Here is a 21,743-nt window from a genome sequence, read left to right as displayed (position 1 = left end):
TATTATTATATTCTATTCTTAATTCTATTCTATTATTCTATTCTATTCTGTTTCCTGTTTCCTGTTTCCTCTTTCCTGTGTCCTGGTTTATATTTCCTCTTTCCTCTTTCCTGTTTCTTGTTTCCTTCCTGTTTCCTGTTTCTTGTTTCCTGTTTCCTGTTTCTATATTCTATTCTATTTCATTCCATTCTATTCAAAATGACAGAAAATGTGAACCTACCGTTTCAGGAAGGTCTTATTATTTTTGAGGTGCAGGAGGTGGCAAATGTGGTCACCTCATGGCTGCTGCTGTGTTGCAATATTTTCAGGGAGGGCTTATTTTAGCGCATGCGCTCAAAAGCCCAATTGAGCTTATTATCTGCATTGCAAAATGATGAACACTGACCTAGATCTGCACACCCACACCTCCAGAATCCAAATTTTACTTATTGATTTCAAATAGTGTTTTCTCCATGCATGCTAGAACTCTGAGAGTTGAAGTCCGGACATCTTAAAGTTGCCAATCATCTGATTTATAATATCAGAGTTGGCAGCGAAACGATCTTTCCATTGTAGTGGATCGGTGAATGAGAATGCCAGAGACTGCAAAAAGGCAAATCGTATGTTGAAAATTATTAGGAAGAAAGTGGAACATAAAATAGGTACGGTGGTAATTGAATTATATAAATGTAAGGTGATGTTCTCTCCCACAGACTTACCAGGGACACGAGAGAAAGAGAGAGATAATAATGAGGTAGCTAAGATCCAGAGCATTCAGATCACTCCCACAGTTAAAACCATCTCAATATTCCAGAGCCAAACTCTGATACTATATCCAACATGGGCTAGTGTTGATGTCATTAAGATCAAAAGACCAAATTAGATAAATAAAGCCTTAGGCATCAAGCAAGCATGGATATTTTTTTCTTTGTAGAATTTTGCTTCTAAAAGCTCCAAACTTCTGCAATTGCTTCTGTACAATTTCCACGCTGAAGAAAACAATTTCCACCAGGAAGCATCAGTTTGACTTCAGTTTTGTACAACACACACATACACACACACACACACACACACACACACACACACACTGTAAGTATATGCATTTTTTTAACGTGGGAATCATACAAATTTGGAATTGTTACAAGCAAAGATAATATGTAGCATATAGCATGTAGTATGTTGTCCGTAGTAGGTTGTATATAGTACAGTGGTACCTCTACAGTATAGAGTACAGTGGCTTTGAAACTCATTCAATTTGGTACTCAACACATTTTGATGTGAGTATTTTGTCCCGAGGCTCATCATTTGTTTGCTACTCAATACACAAGTTAGAACATGTCAGTGTCGGATGCCTTGTGACTCACTATATTATTCCTTACGGGGGGGAAAATGTTTGATACTCACTATTTTGGGGTACTCATCACATCTCCCAAAACCAATTAACAATGAACACTGAGATGCCACTATATATAGTATGTAGTATATAGTATGTAGTATGTAGTACATCCACAAAGATGGAATTCAGCCAGTTTAGACCAGTTCAGGCAAACTGGTAGTGGAACTTTTGAATAGTTTGGAGAACCGACAAACACCCCCTCTCATTGGCCCAGCCCCCCCACCTCTTACTGCTCACCCCCGCCCGCCTGCTTTCCACTCACCACGCCCATGAGAAGTTCAAACTTGGCATCTCCTTCTCGGCCTTAAACAGGTCTGGACAACTTGATGTCACTCACAACATGATGCCACCCCAACTTGCCATGAGTGATGCCAAGTTGACCATGCCCACTCAGTCACATGACTCCCACCAAGCCACGCCCATCAAGCGACGGCCATAGAACTGGTTATAAAAAAAAAACTGAATCCCACCACGGTACATCCAGTATGTAGTGGCCTAGAGGTGAAGACACTTGTCTCCCACTTTAAAGGTTGAGAGTTCAATCCCAGGCAGCTATAGATTGTTTCTCTTCAGGGTGCAAAGAGAAAATATCTGCTGTGAACACCATAAAGGTGTCAGGAAGGGCATCTGGCCAATAAATGCTCAGCTTCCACTCAGTTACTCCATTCCCAATTCTGAAGCAAGAGACTACGGGTTCTTGAAAGTAAATATGTGTGTTTGTGTGTTTAATGTCTCTCTCTCTCTCTGTATATACATATAATACACACACACACACACACACACACACACACACACACACACACATGATCCCCAGCACAAATGCCAGAAAGACCTGCATTATTTAACCATACGATGCAATTAGGTTGCTTTATGTTCTAAGATCCTTCCTGTAATCACCTAAGGGAAAAGATTGTGTCTTTTAAGCAAAACAGACATCTTAAAACTTGATCTTCTCAGTTTCCGTGCAAGGTAGTCATGCTCAAGAGAATCATAAACAACTTTAATGGCAATTAGCAATTTTCCAACTGCAGCCTGAGTCATCTAATTGTTGTTTATGATTTAACTCCTATGATAAAAAAGGAGTGGGGGAAAAAACAAACAAATTAAACCAAAGTTTTAGAAGGTTTGGAAAAACCTTGCATTAGGGGGGAAAATTCACTAAATTCAGTTGGATTAAGATCCATTCTATGTGTTTCTTTAGTATGATGAAATAGCCTTTTCTGGAAAGAGAGAAGACCAAAGAAGTATTTAAACTTACTTGAAGCGTATTAAGAAATCCAACTGACCATAAATTAGCAGCAAAGACAGAATTTTTATGCAACCTAGATATTAAGAAAAGACAAAGAGATACAACCTTCCCAATCATGGCAACAGGACAGAGATTTTTAGATGCAACCATTAAATAATAAATGAAACACAGTGTATGGGTCAGGTCTGCCATCTCCATTTTCTTTGCTTCATTGGCATCCTGTCATAAATTGCAAGGGAGGAGGAAGGGAATTTGGGGGAGTAACATGTGGGCCCGGCAATTGAGAAGAAAACAGTGGTAGGGGAGACACGTTGGCAAAAACCAAAGGTGCCAAACTTGAATAAACCAATTCCAAGGACACCTGGCCTTGGAACAGAATGCAAAACTGAATTGAGAAGTGCCAAGCTCCAAGACATTCCCAAAACATTCTCAAGGCATCCTATTGGACAGTGATGAAATGGGGAGGGTCAGGGAGTGGAGGGAGGGAAACTGTAACCTTTGCACGGGAATACTTAGATATAGCTTTACTTTCACTGCAACCACTTAACTACAGTAAAAGAACCTATCACTTTAACCAAACGGAGTCGAGGGTTTTTCTTTCCTGAATGTCTAAGTTGGGGCAGGTCTGACAGAATGCGATGACATCAGAGAATTGGCTGGTGATTTTAAAATGGTAAAAATTGGTATATATATGTATGTATGTATGTATGTGTGTGTGTGTGTGTGTGTGTGTATGTGTGTGTGTATATATATATACATATATGTGTGTGTGTGTGTGTGTGTGTGTAAGTAAAAATATTGGGTTTCTGTCTGGATGGTCTCTTGTGATGAGCCGATAGACAGAGAATGGAAGCAGTTAGCTTCCTCCCATATTTGGGCATACCAGGAGTTGTGACACTATATGGGAGGAAGTCTACTGCTTACATTCTCTGTCTATCACAAGACACCATCCAGACACATTCAGATATATTCCACATTCTAAATGGCTTCAGAATTAGTTTCATTGGTTTCCTGTATAAAACATAGGTCTGTTGAGACAGAAAAAAGACAGCTGGCCACATTTGATGGGGGATTTAAACAGGAATGTTTAAATCATCCAGTGTGACAACATGTCCACTTATATCCTATCACCCAACTCCTCTCACTTAGACCGCAGGACTTAACTTTGTTGCTTGTATTCTTATGATTCATATTTATATTTATATTGATTGTTTCCTGATTTCTTATTTGTACCCTACAACTATCATTAAGTGTTGCACCTTATGATTCTTGATGAATGTATCTTGTCTTTTTAAATACATATGCATCAAAGACAAATTCCTTGTGTGTCCAATCACACTTGGCCAACAAAGAATTGAATTGAATTCTATTCTATTCTATTCTATTCTTCATTCCAATACATTCTATTCTATTCTATTCTATTCTATTTTGTTCTGTTCTGTTCTATTCTTCATTCCAATACATTCTGTTCTGTTCTGTTCTGTTCTGTTCTGTTCTGTTCTCTTCTACTCTACTCTACTCTACTCTACTCTACTCTACTCTACTCTACTCTACTCTACTCTACTGCCATTGGTGGAAACCTGAAAATGGCTAATGGGTTAATTTTGGAGGTTCAAGACATAGGAGTGTGTCTTGAATGAAGAAATAATCCTAATAATGATATGGATCTGCTGATTGATGATGTTTTGTGGTTACTGATCTGAGGCAGGGAGCCCTGGCTAGCATGGGAGACTAGATTGCCTCGCCAATAATTGACCTTTAAAATGGAAAGGTCACTTTTGATTTACAGTCCAATCTTTTGTTGGTATGGCAGCGGATTGTCTTAAATTCGGGGGCTGTTTTTCTGCTACACCAAATATGCTGGCTCTGTTTTGATGTTAAGCATGCCTGATCTTTTCATTTTGGGTTAAACGTATCCTTGGAATAGGAAATGAATATTGAAATACAACGGTGGCTGATATCTGATAGTCCATTTTCCTTGGGGAAGAATAAAACTGCTTAATTCTAAATCATTAGGGTTTTTTTTTTCCTTCATAAAGACAAACGTGGGCCAGAAGGAAGCAAGGCAAAAAAAGAAAAGAAAAAAGGAACATGCAAGGATTAAATTGGACAATCTAAACACTGAAACTGATATATCACGGCACTTACAGGAACATAAAATCATGTTGAAAACATTACAATTACATCTGGTTATTACAGACCAAAAGAATGAATGCAATAAAAGCAATAAAACCAGCCATCTTATCATGGAATTTTCCTGAACTTAACATATTGTTTCTAGATCGTTTTTTTTTAAAATTAATATAGCATATTATGCCCCCCCACCCCCACCCCAATATATTCCATATAACTATAGCACTTAGACTTATATACCATTTCACAGTGTTTTACAGCATTCTTTAAGGGGTTGAAGGCTGAGTCAACCTTGAGCCTGGTGAGACTCAAACTGCTGAACTGCTGGAAGCCAGCGATCAGTAGAAGTATCCTGCAGTACTGCATTCTTTTTTTAAAAAGATTTTTATTAACAAACATGTAAAATACACACACAAAAAAATTAGACGTACACCACATTTATACAATACAATGTGAACAGGAACTTCCTGTTTTTTATAATAGCAATCATCAATCGATACTGCATCAGTATTGCATTCTAACTATTCTATAGAAAGGATGATAGATAGATAGATAGATAGATAGATAGATAGATAGATAGATGGATGGATGGATGGATGGATGGATGGATGGATGGATGATGGGTGGATAGGTGGATGGATGGATGGATGGTTGGGTGGGTGGGTGGGTGGGTGGGTGGGTGGGTGGATGGATGGATGGAAGGATGGATGGATGGATGGATGGATGGATGGATGGATAGATAGATGGATGGATAGATAGATAGATGATGAGTGGATGGGTGGATTGGTGGATGGATGATAGATGGATGGATGGATAGATAGATAGACAGACAGAAGATAGACAGACAGACAGACACACATAGACAGGCTTATATATCACTTGACAGTGCTTTACAGCATTCTCTAAGTGGTTTATAGAGTCAGCCTCTTGCCCCCAACAATCTGGGTCCTCATTTTACTCACCTTGGAAGGATGGAAGGTTGAGTCAACTTTGAACCAGCCAAGATTGAACTCTTGGCAGTGGGTAGAGTTAGCCTGCAATACTGCATTCTAACCACTGGGCCACCACTACAGTGATTCACTTAAAAACCATGGCAAAAAAAAACCACATCATAAAGTCCATCAACTGTCTTGCTTAGCAATTGAAAATAATCTTTAATCTATCTGTCATAAATCTAGTTTGATATAACCTATGATGCAGGTAACTCCTTCCATAGCAGCACAATTATTTTCACAGGAAAAGTGAGGACTACAACTAGATAGGTTTATCTTTGTAGAATTGTTATATTTTGAATATATATTGGGGGAAGAATAACACAATTTAGGAGGAATAAGGGTGACATGAGAAGGAGTGTTTTATATGTTGGGACAGAAAGAAAATCAATTAACACTTGTGTTGAAGAAGTTTTTCCTAGTAGATTTCTTAGCCGTATCCTTTGATACAAAATTCCCTTAAACTCCTTTGGGTCTTGAATATGTAATGAATAATTACCTTAAAGTCCTTTGGGTAGTGCTTCTCCCCCTCTCTAATTAGAAGTTTTCACTTCTCTAAAATAAATTTAAGACTTAATAAGTAAATACAACCCATTGGTCACACCTAAGTACCCATCAGAGATTTGATATGCAGCTCTTGGTTCTTCTAAATGATTAGGGAAAACTATCCTATAAATGAGAAATGCATTGATTATACTTCATTAGATCAGTGCTGATACTTAATACATAGAATTCTCCAGGATAAATCCAATAGGTTGTTGTTGTTGTTGTTGTTGTTGTTGTTAGTCGTGAAGTCATGTCCAATCCATTGTGACCCCATGGACAATGTTCCTCCAGGCCTTCCTGTCCTCTACCATCCTCCAGAGTCCATTCAAGCTCATGTCAACTGCTTTGGTGACTCCAGCCAGCCACCTCATTTGCTGTCGTCCCTTTCTTCTTTTACCCTCAATCTTTCCCAGCATCTTCTCCAGTGAGTCCTTCCTTCTCATCAGGTAGTCAAAGTATTTGAGTTTCTTCTTCAGGATCTGGCTTTCTAAAGAGTGACTGACTGGTTGGATGGCCTTGCAGTCCAAGAGACTCGCAGGAGTCTTCTCCAGCACCAGAGTTCAAAGGCCTTAATTCTTTGGCTCTCAGCCTTTCTTAATGTCTTTTTTATTATTATTTTTTTTATATAAACATCTTTTTATTTCCATTTTCATAACATACAATCACATGTATACTATACATAACCAGTATCATATAGTATTAAATAATGATTACTTCAGTTCCTCTTGTCCTCAACGCCCCAAAAAGATTAACACCCATTATTAGCTCTTCTACTCTTCATACACTTCTTTCTTCTACCTCTCCCTTACTTCCTATCTTCCTTCCATCTTCCTTTCCTACTGTACTTCCCATTCCTTTCTTCTTCTCCTCTCTCTACATTCCACTCTTCCTTATCCTCATCCTTCTCATCTTCCTCCCTTACCCTCTCTCCTATCCCTCTCTTCCCACCTTTCTTCTCCCTTCTGCTTCCCACTCTTCCTCTCATTGGTGTATTTCCGCTTCCATACTACTCTACTTCCCCTTCCTTTCTTCTTCTCCTCTCTCCCCTTTACCACTCCTCCTTATACACCTCATCTTCCCCTTCACCCTCTCTCCTATCCCTCTCTTCCTATCTTCTTCTCTCCTCTGCTTCCGACTCTTCTACATCCTGTCTGCCCTCCATCATTTTCTACTCTACTTCCCCTTCCTTTCTCCTTCTCCTCTCTCCCCTTACCACTCCTCTCAGCCTTTCTTGTGGTCCAACCTTCACAGCTTCCATTGTAACTGGGAAAACCAAAGCCTTGACTATATGCAGGGTGATGTCTCTGCTTTTTAGTATTTTGGTCTAGATTTGCCATAGGCACCATCCCTAAATTCTGTGATGGAAACTGGTTCTTCGGCAGACAGTGATTTAATTTATCCAGTACGTTCAATCCTTCAGAAGAAAAATAACACACAGTCTCTCTATATTATATATATAATCTGGTAAGCCTAAGGAAAATGGTAATACAAATTCGTATATTATTTTAAAGTTTACGTCAACAATGGTTGGCATGGAACTGATTTAATATTATGGAAAGCATTCATATTGCCAGACAAGTATGTGTAAGTTAGATTTATTGGATATTTTTTTAAGAAAAGAAATATTTATTAATCACTTCAGTTCCAATGCCAATCTTGCAGAAGTAGATATGGAGGCTCCTGCATGACTTGATTTGATAACAGCATGATGTGAGAAGCTAGAGAATTTTCAAAGAAGAAATAAATGCATTCAAAGTAGTATAAATGTACCTTGATATCTGAGCTGCCAGGTTTATGCTGCATCAAACTTTTTAAAGAGAAAAATGGAGAGTAACAGTAGCCTTCTCTAGCAAATAAAGAGTAAAACTCCTTAGAATAGAATGGTCTGAACATACCAGAGGTGGGTTCCTACCAGTTCGCACCTATTCGGTAGAACCAGTTCGTCAAATCTACCGAACCGGTTAGAAGAGGTTCCATCAGTGGACCCGGAAAGCAGGCCACACCTACAGAAGAGATTCCAAGATTTTTTGAAACCCACCACTGGTCCTTGGATATGATTATTCTACACCATCATGCTCCTATTTATAAAACTCAGTGCCTCTGTGAAAGGGAAGGATGACTACTGTGTTTGTGGTGCAATCAGAACATTGCGTGTGTTGAAGTTGTTTTAACGCAAACCAAAGATGCCTTTCAAAAAACAAGTTTACATCATATTCTTATGCATGCCAGTGCTGTGTGTGAGGTAATTTAAGGTGGTTCTGACAAGTGTCGTCGGCATCTTCATATTCGGTCACATGGGCAGCAAGCCACTCCCATCCGGTCACATGGGCAGCAAGCCACCCCCACAAAGGAGGCCACACCCACAGAGTAGGTTCGAACAATTTTTGAAACCCACCACTGGAACATACCTTCCAAATACATGAAGAAGGAAACAATGTAGAGCCATGATGGCAAAGCTATGGCATGTGGAGCCATATTTGATGGCATACCAGCCATCAGCTCCCCAATCAGGGATAAAAAGTGTGCACACATGCTCAAAACCAGCAAACCTATGTGCTGAAGCTAACTAGACTAAGGCTGCTAGCCAGATGAATACTTAAAACTAAATACTAAATACTAAAAAACTAAAACTAAGGTGCATCTTATACTCCAGTATGTCTTATACTCCAAAAATATGGTACTTCCTTTGTTTATGTTTATACCTACACCTGCTATCTTGTACATTTTTGACAAACAAACAAATAAATAAAAACAGTACATATTGTCAATATTTTCTGCTACTATATCCTTTCTGTAATTCACAGTTGCATAATAAATGCAGCTTTTGTTTTAACACACTGTGTACAGGCTAAAAAAAACCCCTATATCTTAACATGCTGAAAAAGTTTTTTAAAAATCCTCAGCAGGCAAAGATCTTCACAGGTACAGGATATATTGATTAATGGTTTGTTGCAAATAGAGCTTCATCCCTCCATGGAAATAAAATCTTCAAACTTTTCATAACAAGGAGGCTAACCAAGAGGGAGTAAGAGAGAGAGAGAGAGGTGGGAGAATTTCAAGAGAATTTTTTTTTCATTATTAGTTTAGGTTTTCTTTGAAAAAAAACAACCATTTTTTGGATGCAAAACTGCACATTGACTTATCAGGAAGTCCTTGATGAAGTGAACAGCTGGAATTACATTTGCTAGAAGCACTTTTATTTTGGTTATTTCCATCGAAAGATAGATGTGCATCAAATCAATATCTCCCATTCATGTGGTCAGTAGGCTGACTACACATTTCTTTCTCTACGTGTCGGCAATCCTCCTCCGTCTTCACATTGATCGATCCCACCCATTGCATAGTAATTGCTACATCAACTCCAGACTCCTTACTCTAGACTTACTGTTCTTTTGTCTTGATCTATTCATCTCCAAAGCTTACGCTTTGGGGGGGAAAATGGCTTGGGGCTTACATGGTAAAGAAGTTAAAATAGATTTCTTCGCTTTATCTGCTCCTCTCCCTACGGTTGATGAGAAATTGTCAGTTGCTTTTTTCTCCCCAAAAAATCTTTCCAGAGGTCTGCTGTGGAAGCCTGGAGCATGAGTTGCTCAGATGGATTGCTGCCAACGTACAGCAGAAAAGATGGCAAACCACCACCACAACAGCTTGCTGGGTTAGCATAGTCATTGAGTAGAAGGCCCCAGGTGGTTGCTTAGGTTATGACCTCACTGCAAAATGCATGCGAATTTTAAAACTGGGTTTGGCGATGATGCCATGATGCCTGTGACACATTTTCTGCCTGTTGCAGATTCTCCCTGTTCAAGGCAGCTGAAGGCCAGACGTCTCCCCTTAATGACATCTGGATTGTGACCCCCCCCAAGGTAACTTTGTGATATCTGTTAAAGTTTCTGTTAAAGAAGTTTCTGTTAAAGTCCTCAGCACTGGGAGTTCTAGGTACTCCATTTATGAAGATGTTTTTCATCTGCCGTATTCTGGAGGTATCAATTCTCTCTTTCTTTTTGTGTCTTGGAGATCTTTCAATTTATCTAGGTACTTTTATGGTGAGGAGGTACTTTCCGTTGTGAGTGATGAGGACTGTGTCACCTTGGGCCTTATCTGTTTGAAATAAGCAGCAGGTTTCTAATTCTCATTTTTTTTTCCTCGCAGGATGTTTTCCAAGAAAAGACAGCCTTGGTTTTCTTCTTTGATAATCCTCCAGATGTTGCTTCCTCTTGATTATTCTGCTCAGCTTCTTTATATTATTGGGCAGAGTTTTAATACCAGATTTAATGCTGATATTGGATTTTGTTTGAGGAACTGTTTCCAACTGCCAGTTCTGACCCAGCTCTCAAAATACGACAAATCCTCTGACGTGAACTCAAAAGATTTTTTTAATTAGGATTGATGGCAGCCCCAGTATAGAGGTTTCTCTCACGGGTTAACAAGTCCATATGACTGGAAGAGGGCTAGTTGTCTGCCACATCGCTTCATCTCCGGCTCCTGACTTTCATCCCCAGAGCTAGGATGGGCTTCGCTAGCAGTGGTGGCTCTTCCTTTCCAAGGACCAACCCATAGATTTCCACTTCTCTCCTCTCCTCTCTGCCTTCTGCACATCCGTGTGTCAGGCATTGGACCCAGCTGTTACTCCTCTTCCTCATCAGCCATCTCCAGACCTGGGGGCTGTTGACTCTCCATCTTGGCTCTTCCATCACAAGACCGGCCCATAGATTTCCAATGCTCTCCTCTCCTCTGCCTTCTGCGCATCTATGTGACAAGCACTGGAACCATCTGTTCCTCCTCTTCCTCATCAGCCACCTCCAGACCTGGGGGCTGTTGACTCTCCATCTGAGGGTTGACGGATGGTCCAGATTCTGCCTCTGTCTCTCTCTCTGCCAGGTCCATTCCCTCTTCCCTTTTGGAGCTCTCAGGTGACCCTGATGCTTACCCTGACTCCCATGCCTCCTCCTTCTCTGATTTGGGTACTGGAGGGGCCAGTGGCCAATGGACCATAATACTGTCTTTCTTTGCAAGAACAAATTAATCCCAGCGATACATAATGAAGGATGTCCTAAAGGTGCTGTCAGGTCTGCAGCCATCTTTTCTTTTGGGTCTTTGGCTTGCCACACTTTCTATTATTCTGCTATGCATTTTCTATTGTGGGAAAATGGGAGGAGGGATTGTACGGGGTTAGATGTTATGTAGCCATAACAATATTCTTTCTAGAAAGCCAAGGTCATCCTTTGTCTCTGCACCTCTGCAATTGACTGGAACTGAATGGGTGGAAGCTGCCAGCATGGCAGTGGAAGATTGGACCATGGGATGGACTTGTGGGTGTGGGGGCAAGATCTTGAACTTTCAACCAGGTGGGGAAAACCGGGAAGCTTCCAGATTCTGGTTTTCCCAGATGTGCCAACATGGCTCTCTTCATAAATTGGAACTTTGAGGAATCCTTTGCCTTGGACTCTGATTTACTTTTGGATGCTATTTGGAACCTGACAGGTGCTTTTTCAAAAGGCAACTGGACTTTGTTTTTCCTTGAAGGTGTTTCTGAACTGAAGAAGCTTCTTGGATGAGAAACAAAACATCTTCAAGGAAAAACAGTTGTCTTTTGAAAAAGCACCTTTGGGACAACCATGATCTGGATGACTGAGAATCTCCATAAACATAATGAAGGATGATCAGCCTCCTTCTTCCAGCAGGAAAAATAAAATAAAATCAGTATAAACCAAGGCATAATTATTTTTGCTGATTGATGGAGAAGGTTGAAAATTATGTAGAAGGCTGTGAATTTTGGGAGCCGTTTCAATCATCATGAAGTGCTATTTGTCAAAATTTTATATACCCCTGGTATTATGTGCTGCTGGGGCAGGGACAGGAGAATCTGCATGGTCTTCCCAGTGTCTATGATATCTTCTACAATCAAGACATTTTTCCCAGTCAAGGTTGATAAGTCATCCCCGCCAATTACTTTGATATCACCGGTTGACTGGTCATTACAGTAGCTCTTCAGGCAGATGAAGTCCATGGTCATCAGAATGGACTTGTCGCTGTTCCGATTCAGGGCTTTAATATAATCCAGTAAATCGGCAAAAAATTTGTAGCCTCCCTTCAGGACACAGAGAGCCACAATGTGGTGCCCCCCCCCCATGCCTTTCATAATTTCCCGGGCTAACCTCTCCGTCCTGTCCATGATAAGCCCGTGAGGAATGAAGACTTTGTCCAAATCATTCACATAATGTTTGGGGATGCAGAACAAATACAGGTCGTAACCTTGTTCGTTGTCTCCAATCACGATGCAATGGTCTCCACTGTTTCCGGCCTGTAGGAGAAGACAGGCTAAACGGAAGGTGGAGTTAAATGTGTCATCAGTTTGTAGTCACTGCATTGACACAGGAGACACAAGTCTACCCCTCTGTGAATTCAATTGACCCTTATCTAGTGCCAAATTAGTTTTGGCCGTTAATACACCAGATATTTGTGTATAGATAGCAATAATTAACTCTTCTCTGCTTTGAGTTCAGCAAATGCTCCTGATTATTAGCTTCTGACACCATATTACTTAAGTGTCAGGTAAATTAAATTTGTTTGGGAAAACCATACAACCAACAAAGTTTTTGTTACCAGATTTTTAGCCAAATAATGGAAATTGTTGTCTTCATTTGCTTGTAGCTTGTTCTGCTAATTCTGTAATTTTAGGATACTTTAAATTAGTTCAGAGGTGGGTTCCTACCTGTTCGGACCAGTTCGGCCAAACTGGTAGTTGTATGCTGGCCTGGACCACAGAACTGGCAGCAACCCAGGCTGGCCACGCCCCTAAACGAGTTCCCCAGTTGTGGCCGTTGTCATCTTTTTTTTTTTAGTTCTGCACATGCACAGAACAATTTACACTGAATTGCGCATACACATGCAGTGCACATCCACCGTGCGCATGAGTGAACTGGCAGTAACGCTGGCTAGAACCCACCCTTGAATTAGTTGTCTCATTTCTCCATTCACCTCCTCTCCTCTCGCTGTTTTCCCAAGTTCCAGTGAAATATGCTCCGTTTGGATCAGAGCTGCTCTGATTAGCTTCTTTCTTTCCTCTGCTGCACAAGGGGATTTAAAGCTTTAGCAGTTGTTTTCCATCTTGGCATCCTCCAGATGTATGAATCTCAACTCCTAGAATTCCCCAGCTATAGCCTACACTCTCAAAAGAATTCCTGAAGTTTTAATCTCAACTTCTAAAAGCTCCTCTCAAGCTTGCAGCCATCTTTTCTTTTGGATCTTTGGCCCGCCACACTTTCTATTACTCTACTATGCATTTTCTATTGTGGGAAAATGGGAGGGGGGGATTGTACTGAGTTAGATTATATGTAGCCATAACAAAATTCTTTTTAGGAAGCCAAGGTCATCCTTTGTCTTTGCATCTCTGCACCTGACCGGAATTGGATGGGTGGAACTGCCAGCATGGCAGTGAAAGATTGGACCATGTGATGGACTTGTGGGTGTGGGGGCAAGATCTTGAATTTTCAACTAGGTGGGGAAAACTGGAAATCTCATCAAACGGATCATAGTCTACAAAACAATGACTACACATTTAATGTTTGGTTCCATGGACCAGAGGTGGTATTCAGCAGGTTTTAACCAGTTCTGGAGAACTGGTAGTGGAAGTTTTAAGTAGTTCGGAGAACCGGTAAATATCACCTCTGGCTGGCCCTGCCCCCTTCTATTCTCTGCCCCCCGAGTCCCAGCTGATCGGGAGGAAATGGAGATTTTACAGTATCCTTCCCCTGGGGGGGGAGGAAATGGAGATTTTACAGTATCCTTCCCCTGGGGTGGGGAGGGAATGGGGATTTTACAGTATCCTTCCCCTGTCATGCCCACCAAGCCACGCCCACAGAACTGGTAGTAAAAAAAATGATCTCATCACTGCCATGGACACTAGAGCTCTTACAAGAATGACAGGATTTTACCTTTTCAGGGATAATAGACAAAACATAATGACACTCTTGGGTTATATTCTTAAGCATACTTAAGAAACAATGGATTTGCTCCATGTTGTTGTTTTTCATAGGAATAGCATTTACATTTATATACTTATTAAATTACAAAGGACAATTATAAACCCATAAAGGATAATATTTGCAGCTCAGGGTTGAAGTGATGGGTGCTTCACTGGGATGTCATAATGTATCAGAATAATATGTGTGTGGATCCAAGCAATGTGACCTTTCGCAGTTGACAGATGTAAATTTTCTCAACACACAGATTTTCTAAGTGCCGTCCAAAATTTTTTGGTATGGCACCCGGTATGGGGATAATCACTGGGATCATCACAGCCAGCGCAGGCCACAATATTTCAGTGTTATTGTTCAGATCTTGATGCTTTGGTTTTGATTCTTCCTTCCCCTGGTATTACCACATCAATGATTGCTTCTCACGCTTAACGTGCAAGGATAAAGTTTATGATTGCTAATTGAAAGGTCATCGGCTACTCACAAGAGTGTTGGTTGTTTATTTTGTGTTAGGTTAACTTCATGAATTCTTCTGCCATTATTTATTTTTCCTTGCTCCAACCGGTTTCCAAGGGAGCATTGTAATTTTTGCATCAGCGCAGCTTACATTTTAAGAACCAGCGAATGATTCACAAGTTTTCATTAGCTTGATGCACATTTGCTGCCTTGGTACTTGTGGTAGCTTTTAAAAGTAACCTGGAAACACTTTATCAATGTCGGCTTTCTTATAGGGGTAAGAGAGCAGAGTTACAAACATTCAGTTTGTGGATAGTTCAATCAAAGTTGGGAACCAAATTGACTTCAGATCATCAAAGAATAGCAATAGCAATAGCAGTTAGACTTATATACTGCTTCATAGGGCTTTCAGCCCTCTCTAAGCAGTTTACAGAGTCAGCATATTGCCCCCAACAACAATCTGGGTCCTCATTTTACCCACCTCGGAAGGATGGAAGGCTGAGGGAAGGAGGAAAGAAGGGAGGGAGGAGGGAAGGAAGGAAGGAAGGAAGGAAGGAAGGAAGGAAGGAAGGAAGGAAGGAAGAACAATAGCAATTAGACTTATATACCGCTTCATAGGGCTTTCAGCCCTCTCTAAGCGGTTTACAGAGTCAGCATATTGCCCCCAACAACAATCTGGGTCCTCATTTTACCCACCTCGGAAGGATGGAAGGCTGAGGGAAGGAGGAAAGAAGGGAGGGGGGAGGGAAGGAAGGAAGGAAGGAAGGAAGGAAGGAAGGAAGGAAGGAAGGAAGGAAGGAAGGAAGAGCAATAGCAGTTAGACTTATATACCGCTTCATAGGGCTTTCAGCCCTCTCTAAGCGGTTTACAGAGTCAGCATATTGCCCCCAACAACAATCTGGGTCCTCATTTTACCCACCTCGGAAGGATGGAAGGCTGAGGGAAGGAGGAAAGAAGGGAGGGAGGAGGGAAGGAAGGAAGGAAGGAAGGAAGGAAGGAAGGAAGAGCAATAGCAGTTAGACTTATATACCGCTTCATAGGGCTTTCAGCCCTCTCTTAGATGTTTACAGAGTCAGCATATTGCCCCCAACAACAATCCGGGTCTTCATTTTACCCACCTCGGAAGGATGGAAAGCTGAGTCAACCTTGAGCCTGGTGGGATTTGAACAGCCGAACTGCAGAACTGCAGTCAGCTAAAGTAGCCTGCGGTGCTGCACTCTAACCACTGCGCCACCTGCCTCCAAGTTATTTTGATGGCTTGGAGATTTCTGTATATCCACAGAAATGTTTTTCCTCACAACTAATCCAGAATGGCAAATAGATTGATGATTAGTTTTAAATATCTGCAACTAATTTAATCTATTTTGAAATCGGAAGAATAAATCAGATTAAATTTCAAATCCAGAATGAACCAAGGAGTCAAAGCCAATGTGAGACTCAGTGGGAGTCAGGTGGCCTATAAATTGTCGTTGCCGAATTTTACACACCCCTACTTAAAGAATATTTTCATTTTCCAGTGCAGAAAACATGATTTCAAAATCCCTGTTCCTCCTATGAATGGTTACAAAGACATGCAAATATTTTAAACAAAGGGTTTAAATGTCAATGGCCCATATGTCTTTTATAAGAAACATGGTCCAATTAAACTTGGCCATAAAGGAATAGAATAGAATAGAATAGAATGCAGAATAGGGAATAGAATAGAATAGAATAGAATAGAATAGAATAGAATAGAATAGAATAGAATAGAATAGAATAGATAATATGAAAGGGAATGGAATGGAATAGAATAGAATAGAATAGAATAGGAGACTAAAGACTAGTGACTAGAGACTAGAGACTAGAGGCTAGAGACTAGAGACTAGAGACTAGAGACTAGACTAGACTAGACTAGAGAGTAGAGTGGAGTGGAGTGGAGTGGAGTAGAGTAGAGTAGAGTAGAGTAGAGTAGAGTAGAGTAGAGTAGAGTAGAGTAGAGTAGAGTAGAGTAGAGTAGAGTAGAGTAGAGTGGATCTTGGAGGTCTTCTAGTCCAACCCCCTGCTTAGGCAGGAAACCCTACACCATTTCAGACAAACAGTTGTCCAATCTCTTCTTAAAAACGTCAAGTGTTGGAGCATTTACAGCTTCTGGATTAATTGTTCTAACTGTCAGGAAATTTCTTCTTAGTTCTAGGTTGCTTTTCTCCTTGACTAGTTTCTATCCATTGCTTCTTGTCCTGCCTTCAGGTGCTCTGGGGAATACCTTGACTCCCTCTTCATTGTGGCAGCCCCTGAGATATCAGAACCCTGCTATCATGTCATCCCTAGTATTTTAATATTCTATCAATAATGTAATGTTAAAATGGGAACATGTTCAATTAAAGCTTGTTAAACTACACTTTAAGATTTAATTACCACAAAAGATGAATCACATATGCATCTACAGCAAAGTAACCATTTGCCAACATCTCAACAATAGCACAGATTTCCTTTGCCCCTTTGACAGGAGACTAAATCAGGATGAACTAAAGCCAGATATTCTTCCAGGGGTAGAAGGTTAGACTAGAAGGCCTCCAAGGTCCCTTCCGGCGCTATGATGCTATGTTTCTGCTATTATTTTAAAATAGTTCTCATGCTCTCTTCCCTGAGCCCTACAACACCTCTTACTGAAGGCAAGATGTTGTTGTGTATCAACCCTCACCGGTATCTGAAATCTAAAGATATCGTGTTCCACAGATGCTGAACGGTCCTGAACATCAAACTTAAACATCAGATGTTCCTCAGCCTTGACACAAAATTGTCTCCAACCATGAGATTGGTTCTGAAAACAGTATATTAAAAATTCAGAAGTCCACCACATCCATCACAACCTTATCCTTTGATTTTGGGGAGCTGCTATTGAAATCAATAGTCAAGGTAATTAGAATCCCCTTGACTGAAATCCAAAGCAGACTTTTAACAGAACTTTCTGATAAAAGGGAAACGTGATGCCCTTATCTGTTTTCTTTTCCTTCCCAAGTGATCTGGAGTGGTGTCTGGGAGCTGACAGTTCCTTCCCTATCTGCATTTTTATCTAAACGTACGTATGTCAGCCAAAGACCTTATCCCATTTTTTCTGCTTCATCCACAGAAATCTTTTTTTCCGTTTCCTGCTGTTTTTTTTCCCAATTATTTTTCTTCCTTTATCCTGATATTTTAAATCTCTACTCACCCAGCTTTATGGCATACTAATAGCAAGCACAGAAGAACACATTCATACAAACTGTTGCAGCTCACCAGCAGCCAGTGGAGCTGGCAGGAGATTCGGACAGTGAGGAGGTTGGGAAGGAACATGGGCCAGTCCTGGAGTCTGGGAAAGGCTCTAATGAGGGCTCTGTGTGGAGGCAGAGAGGGGGCCAGGGCCGTCTGACAGTTATCAGCTGCCTTCAGAGTCAGACATCAGTAGGGCAGAAGAACAGCTGGAGCCTGATCCCAGTATGTGCATGCACAGAGTTGCCAGACGAAGGGAACAGCTAAGGAACAAGGGTAGACTTGGGAGTAAGGCCACAGGTGGATAATGAATGGCTCCTCCCATAGGGAATAAAAGACGAGAGAAAGGGGAGTGGAGTTTGCAGGAGGCAATCTCCCACAGTCCCCACAGTCACAGGATCACGATTGGGGCACTTGCCAACCAGCACACAGTTACAATGGTCACAGCTTCCCACAGTCACATCGTCACCTCTCGTGATCTTCACTGCAAGCTTCAAACAAGTCAATTCAATGAGGAAACCAGGCAACCCCTGATGTTGTGCTTAATGGCTGCACATGATTCCTTAACAACCACAACCTGAACTGTCATTGTACACTGAAGATCACATTTAATTTTGTAGTACAAGGTGCAATGACAATAAACTAACTAACACTAACTAACTAACTAACTAACTAACTAACTAACTAACTAACTAACTAACTAACTAACTAGAGACCGGATGGCCATTTATCAGACATAGCATAGATCTCTTGGGAGGGTTTTGGACTAGATGACTTCCAAGGTTCTTTCCAACTCTGTTATTCAGAGGTGGTATTCAGCCGGTTCGGACTGGTTTGCCCAAACCGGTAGAGGAAATCGCAGGCGGGCCTGCTCTATGCCATCCTATTTAGGCATTTTTTTTTGAGACTACGTGTATGCGCGGAAGGTGTACATGGCCTGTGAAATGTTTTCACTTTGGACTGTGTCTGATGACCCACAGAATCCAGAAGCAATTTTCAGCACCGCTATCAAATTGTGAGGTAAAATCCGTCACAAGAAGATGGCAAAATGATGACATTTGAAGCCCGTGTACAAGGTGACAGAGTTACTGCAAAGGTCTGCTTCTGTGGAGAATTCATAGGTTCAAGGTTCAAGGTTCATTTTATTTATATGCCGCCCTATTCCCAGCGGGACTCAGGGTGGCACACAAACCCAAAGGAGGGGAAGGGAAACACAAAAACTACAACAAAAAGTACAGGGCATTTAAAAACAACCAACAGCCACACGATTCGAGAGGGGAAGGGAACTCATCGACCCCAGGCCTGCCGACACAGCCAGGTTTTAACGGCTTTTCGGAAGGCCTGGAGAGAGGTGAGGGTCCGAATCTCTGCGGGGAGCTCGTTCCAAAGGGCCGGAGCCGCCACAGAGAAGGCCCTCCCCCGGGTAGTAGCCAGATGACATTGGCTAGTAGACGGAACCCGGAGGAGGCCTAATCTGTGTGATCTAATGGGTCTTTGGAAGGTAATTGTCAGCAGGCGGTCTCTCAAGTGCATTCTTAGTGATTCTTTCCTCTTACTTTCTTTTGCCTCAGAGGTAGCATTTTAAAAACAGGTGAAATATATATGTGTGTATGTATGTATGTATGTATGTATGTATGTATGTATGTATGTATGTATGTATATATATATATATTTATGCTGATAAATAAATAAAGGGAGACTAGTATAGATCTATTTCAAGCTATTTAGCTCTCATCAGCTAGCCATACCCAAGTTTGGGAATCGAACCTGTGCTCTATTGCCTCCCAATATATATATATTTAAAGACTTCTAAACTCTTCGCCAAATGATTACAAGTCCTCCATTGTCTGCTGATGTTCCCCCATGCACTTGGATAAAAGCCAAAATAGATCAAATTAATAAATCCCTATGAAACTAATAATCTCGGGTTCGCAGGGACATTCTGTGTGACAGATGTTTTTATCTTTCCATTGCTATGAGTCAAAAAACATTGTTTTATTTTTCCAGATGTATGCCCTGGCTTTTCAATAAAAAAACCCCACAACTACAGTTTGGAGGGTGCGAGGACATTGATTAAAATCCATTCTAGTGAACTTCCTGCTTCTTTGACAATTCCTCTTCCGTATCTTTAGCTGCTCTGAAATATATTGAACTGTCACTCTGAGGGTTCGGAAATGAGGATATTTTGCAGCGCCTTTTGTTTTGCTTGGAGAAAAATGAAGAATGTTGTCAGGGAAGTGATCAAGCGAAAGGGGGAATAGAGTGCAAAAATATGCAAAAAAAATCACCTAACCTTTTAGACCAGTGGTCACCAACTGGTGGTCCCACGGACCACTGGTGGTCCGCAAGAAAATTTTGGTGGTCTGCAGAAAAATCTTTTGGGCACTTTTGCATTTTTTATATTGCACTAAATTAGAGTGCTGAAGTGGCTCAGTGGTTAGAGTGCAGTACTGCAGGCCACTTCAGCTGACTGCTATCTGCAGTTCGGCGGTTCAAATCTCACCGGCTCAAGGTTGACTCAGCCTTCCATCCTTCCGAGGTGGGTGAAATGAGGACCCAGACTGTGGGGGCGATATGCTGACTCTGTAAACCGCTTAGAGAGGGCTGAAAGCCCTATGAAGCGGTATATAAGTCTAACTGCTATTGCTATGCTATTAGAGATGCTCAAACTACAGCCCCGGATGGGACGGGGTCCTTCTGGCACTTAGCTTGGCTGCCTGTTTAGTAGCTTCAGCCCTTCCCTCCCGCCTTCTCTGGGAGTCCAGGCACTTCATTGAGTGGTGCATGAAATTTCCGGCGGGCTCCTCGAAAGACAGAGTTTGCAGGGAGTCGATCTAGCGCCCGGGCTGGCTACAAGACAAACATTCATTCTGGCCCGTATTTGAGATTCCTAGCTGCAATGGACAGCAAACCTAGGATTAACCCCAGATGCTTCTCTCTACTAACAGGCAGCCATGTTAAGTGCCTGAAGGACCCCAGTCTGTCACTAATTCATATTAGTGGTCCATGGGATTTAAAATCATGAATTTAGGTCAGAAAGATTGGTGAGCCCTGTTTTAGACGGTTGGGTGGAAAAATCCTTCCGTTATTCCACAACCATCCATCTTCTTCTTTACAAATATTCTTGTTTACAATAGCAACAAAGATGATTAGGGCACTGGAGGCTAAAGCATATGAAGAACAGTTGCTGGAATTGGGTATGTCTAGTCTGATGAAAAGAAGGACCAGGGGAGACATGACAGTAGTCTTCCAATATCTCAGGGGTTGCCACAAAGAAGAGGGAGTCAAACTATTCTCCAAAGCACCTGAGGGTTGAACAAGAACCAATGGGTGGAAACTAATCAAGGAGAGAAGCAACTTGGAATTAAGGAGAAACTTCCTGACAGTTAGAACAATTAATGTGTGGAACAATTTTCTTCCAGAAGTTGTGAATGCTCCAACACTGGAAGTTTTTAAGATGTTGCATAATCATTTGTCTGAAGTGGTGTAAGCAGGGGGCTGGACTAGAAGATCTCAAAGGTTCCTTCCAACTCAGTTATTCTATATTTCTATATTTCCATTTGAATAGAAGCATTCAATTTTGCTCTTCAGAGAGTTTGATTCGTTCTATTCACTCTGAAATTTCTTTGGTTAAAAAAAAAAACACACAACAGAGTACTATTATTAGGGAAGGTTTTACAGCCTTCGTTGGCTTTTAATAATGTTTGGCTTGTATTAGGGTATGTTTAATGTTTTGCCTGTATCTTGTTGTGATTTTACTGTATTATTATCATATTTTAAGAGTGCAG

The 21,743-nt window shown here is 41.2% G+C and overlaps 1 protein-coding gene across 1 annotated transcript in view; it reads right to left on the bottom strand.

Annotated features, from left to right (window-relative positions):
• Positions 1 to 12,086: 12,086 nt before the first annotated feature.
• LOC116514653 (hypoxanthine-guanine phosphoribosyltransferase-like) overlaps positions 12,087 to 21,743 on the bottom strand; it is a 106,184-nt gene continuing 96,527 nt past the window's right edge. The window contains exon 2 of the mRNA XM_032226269.1: positions 12,087 to 12,596. Coding sequence (XP_032082160.1) covers positions 12,087 to 12,596 — 510 coding nt within the window. The remainder of the gene's footprint in view (positions 12,597 to 21,743) is intronic.

The sequence above is a fragment of the Thamnophis elegans genome, chromosome 11 (assembly GCF_009769535.1).
Source record: "Thamnophis elegans isolate rThaEle1 chromosome 11, rThaEle1.pri, whole genome shotgun sequence".
In the NCBI taxonomy this organism is placed as follows: domain Eukaryota; kingdom Metazoa; phylum Chordata; class Lepidosauria; order Squamata; family Colubridae; genus Thamnophis; species Thamnophis elegans.
This window is presented reverse-complemented; position numbering and strand designations above follow the sequence as displayed.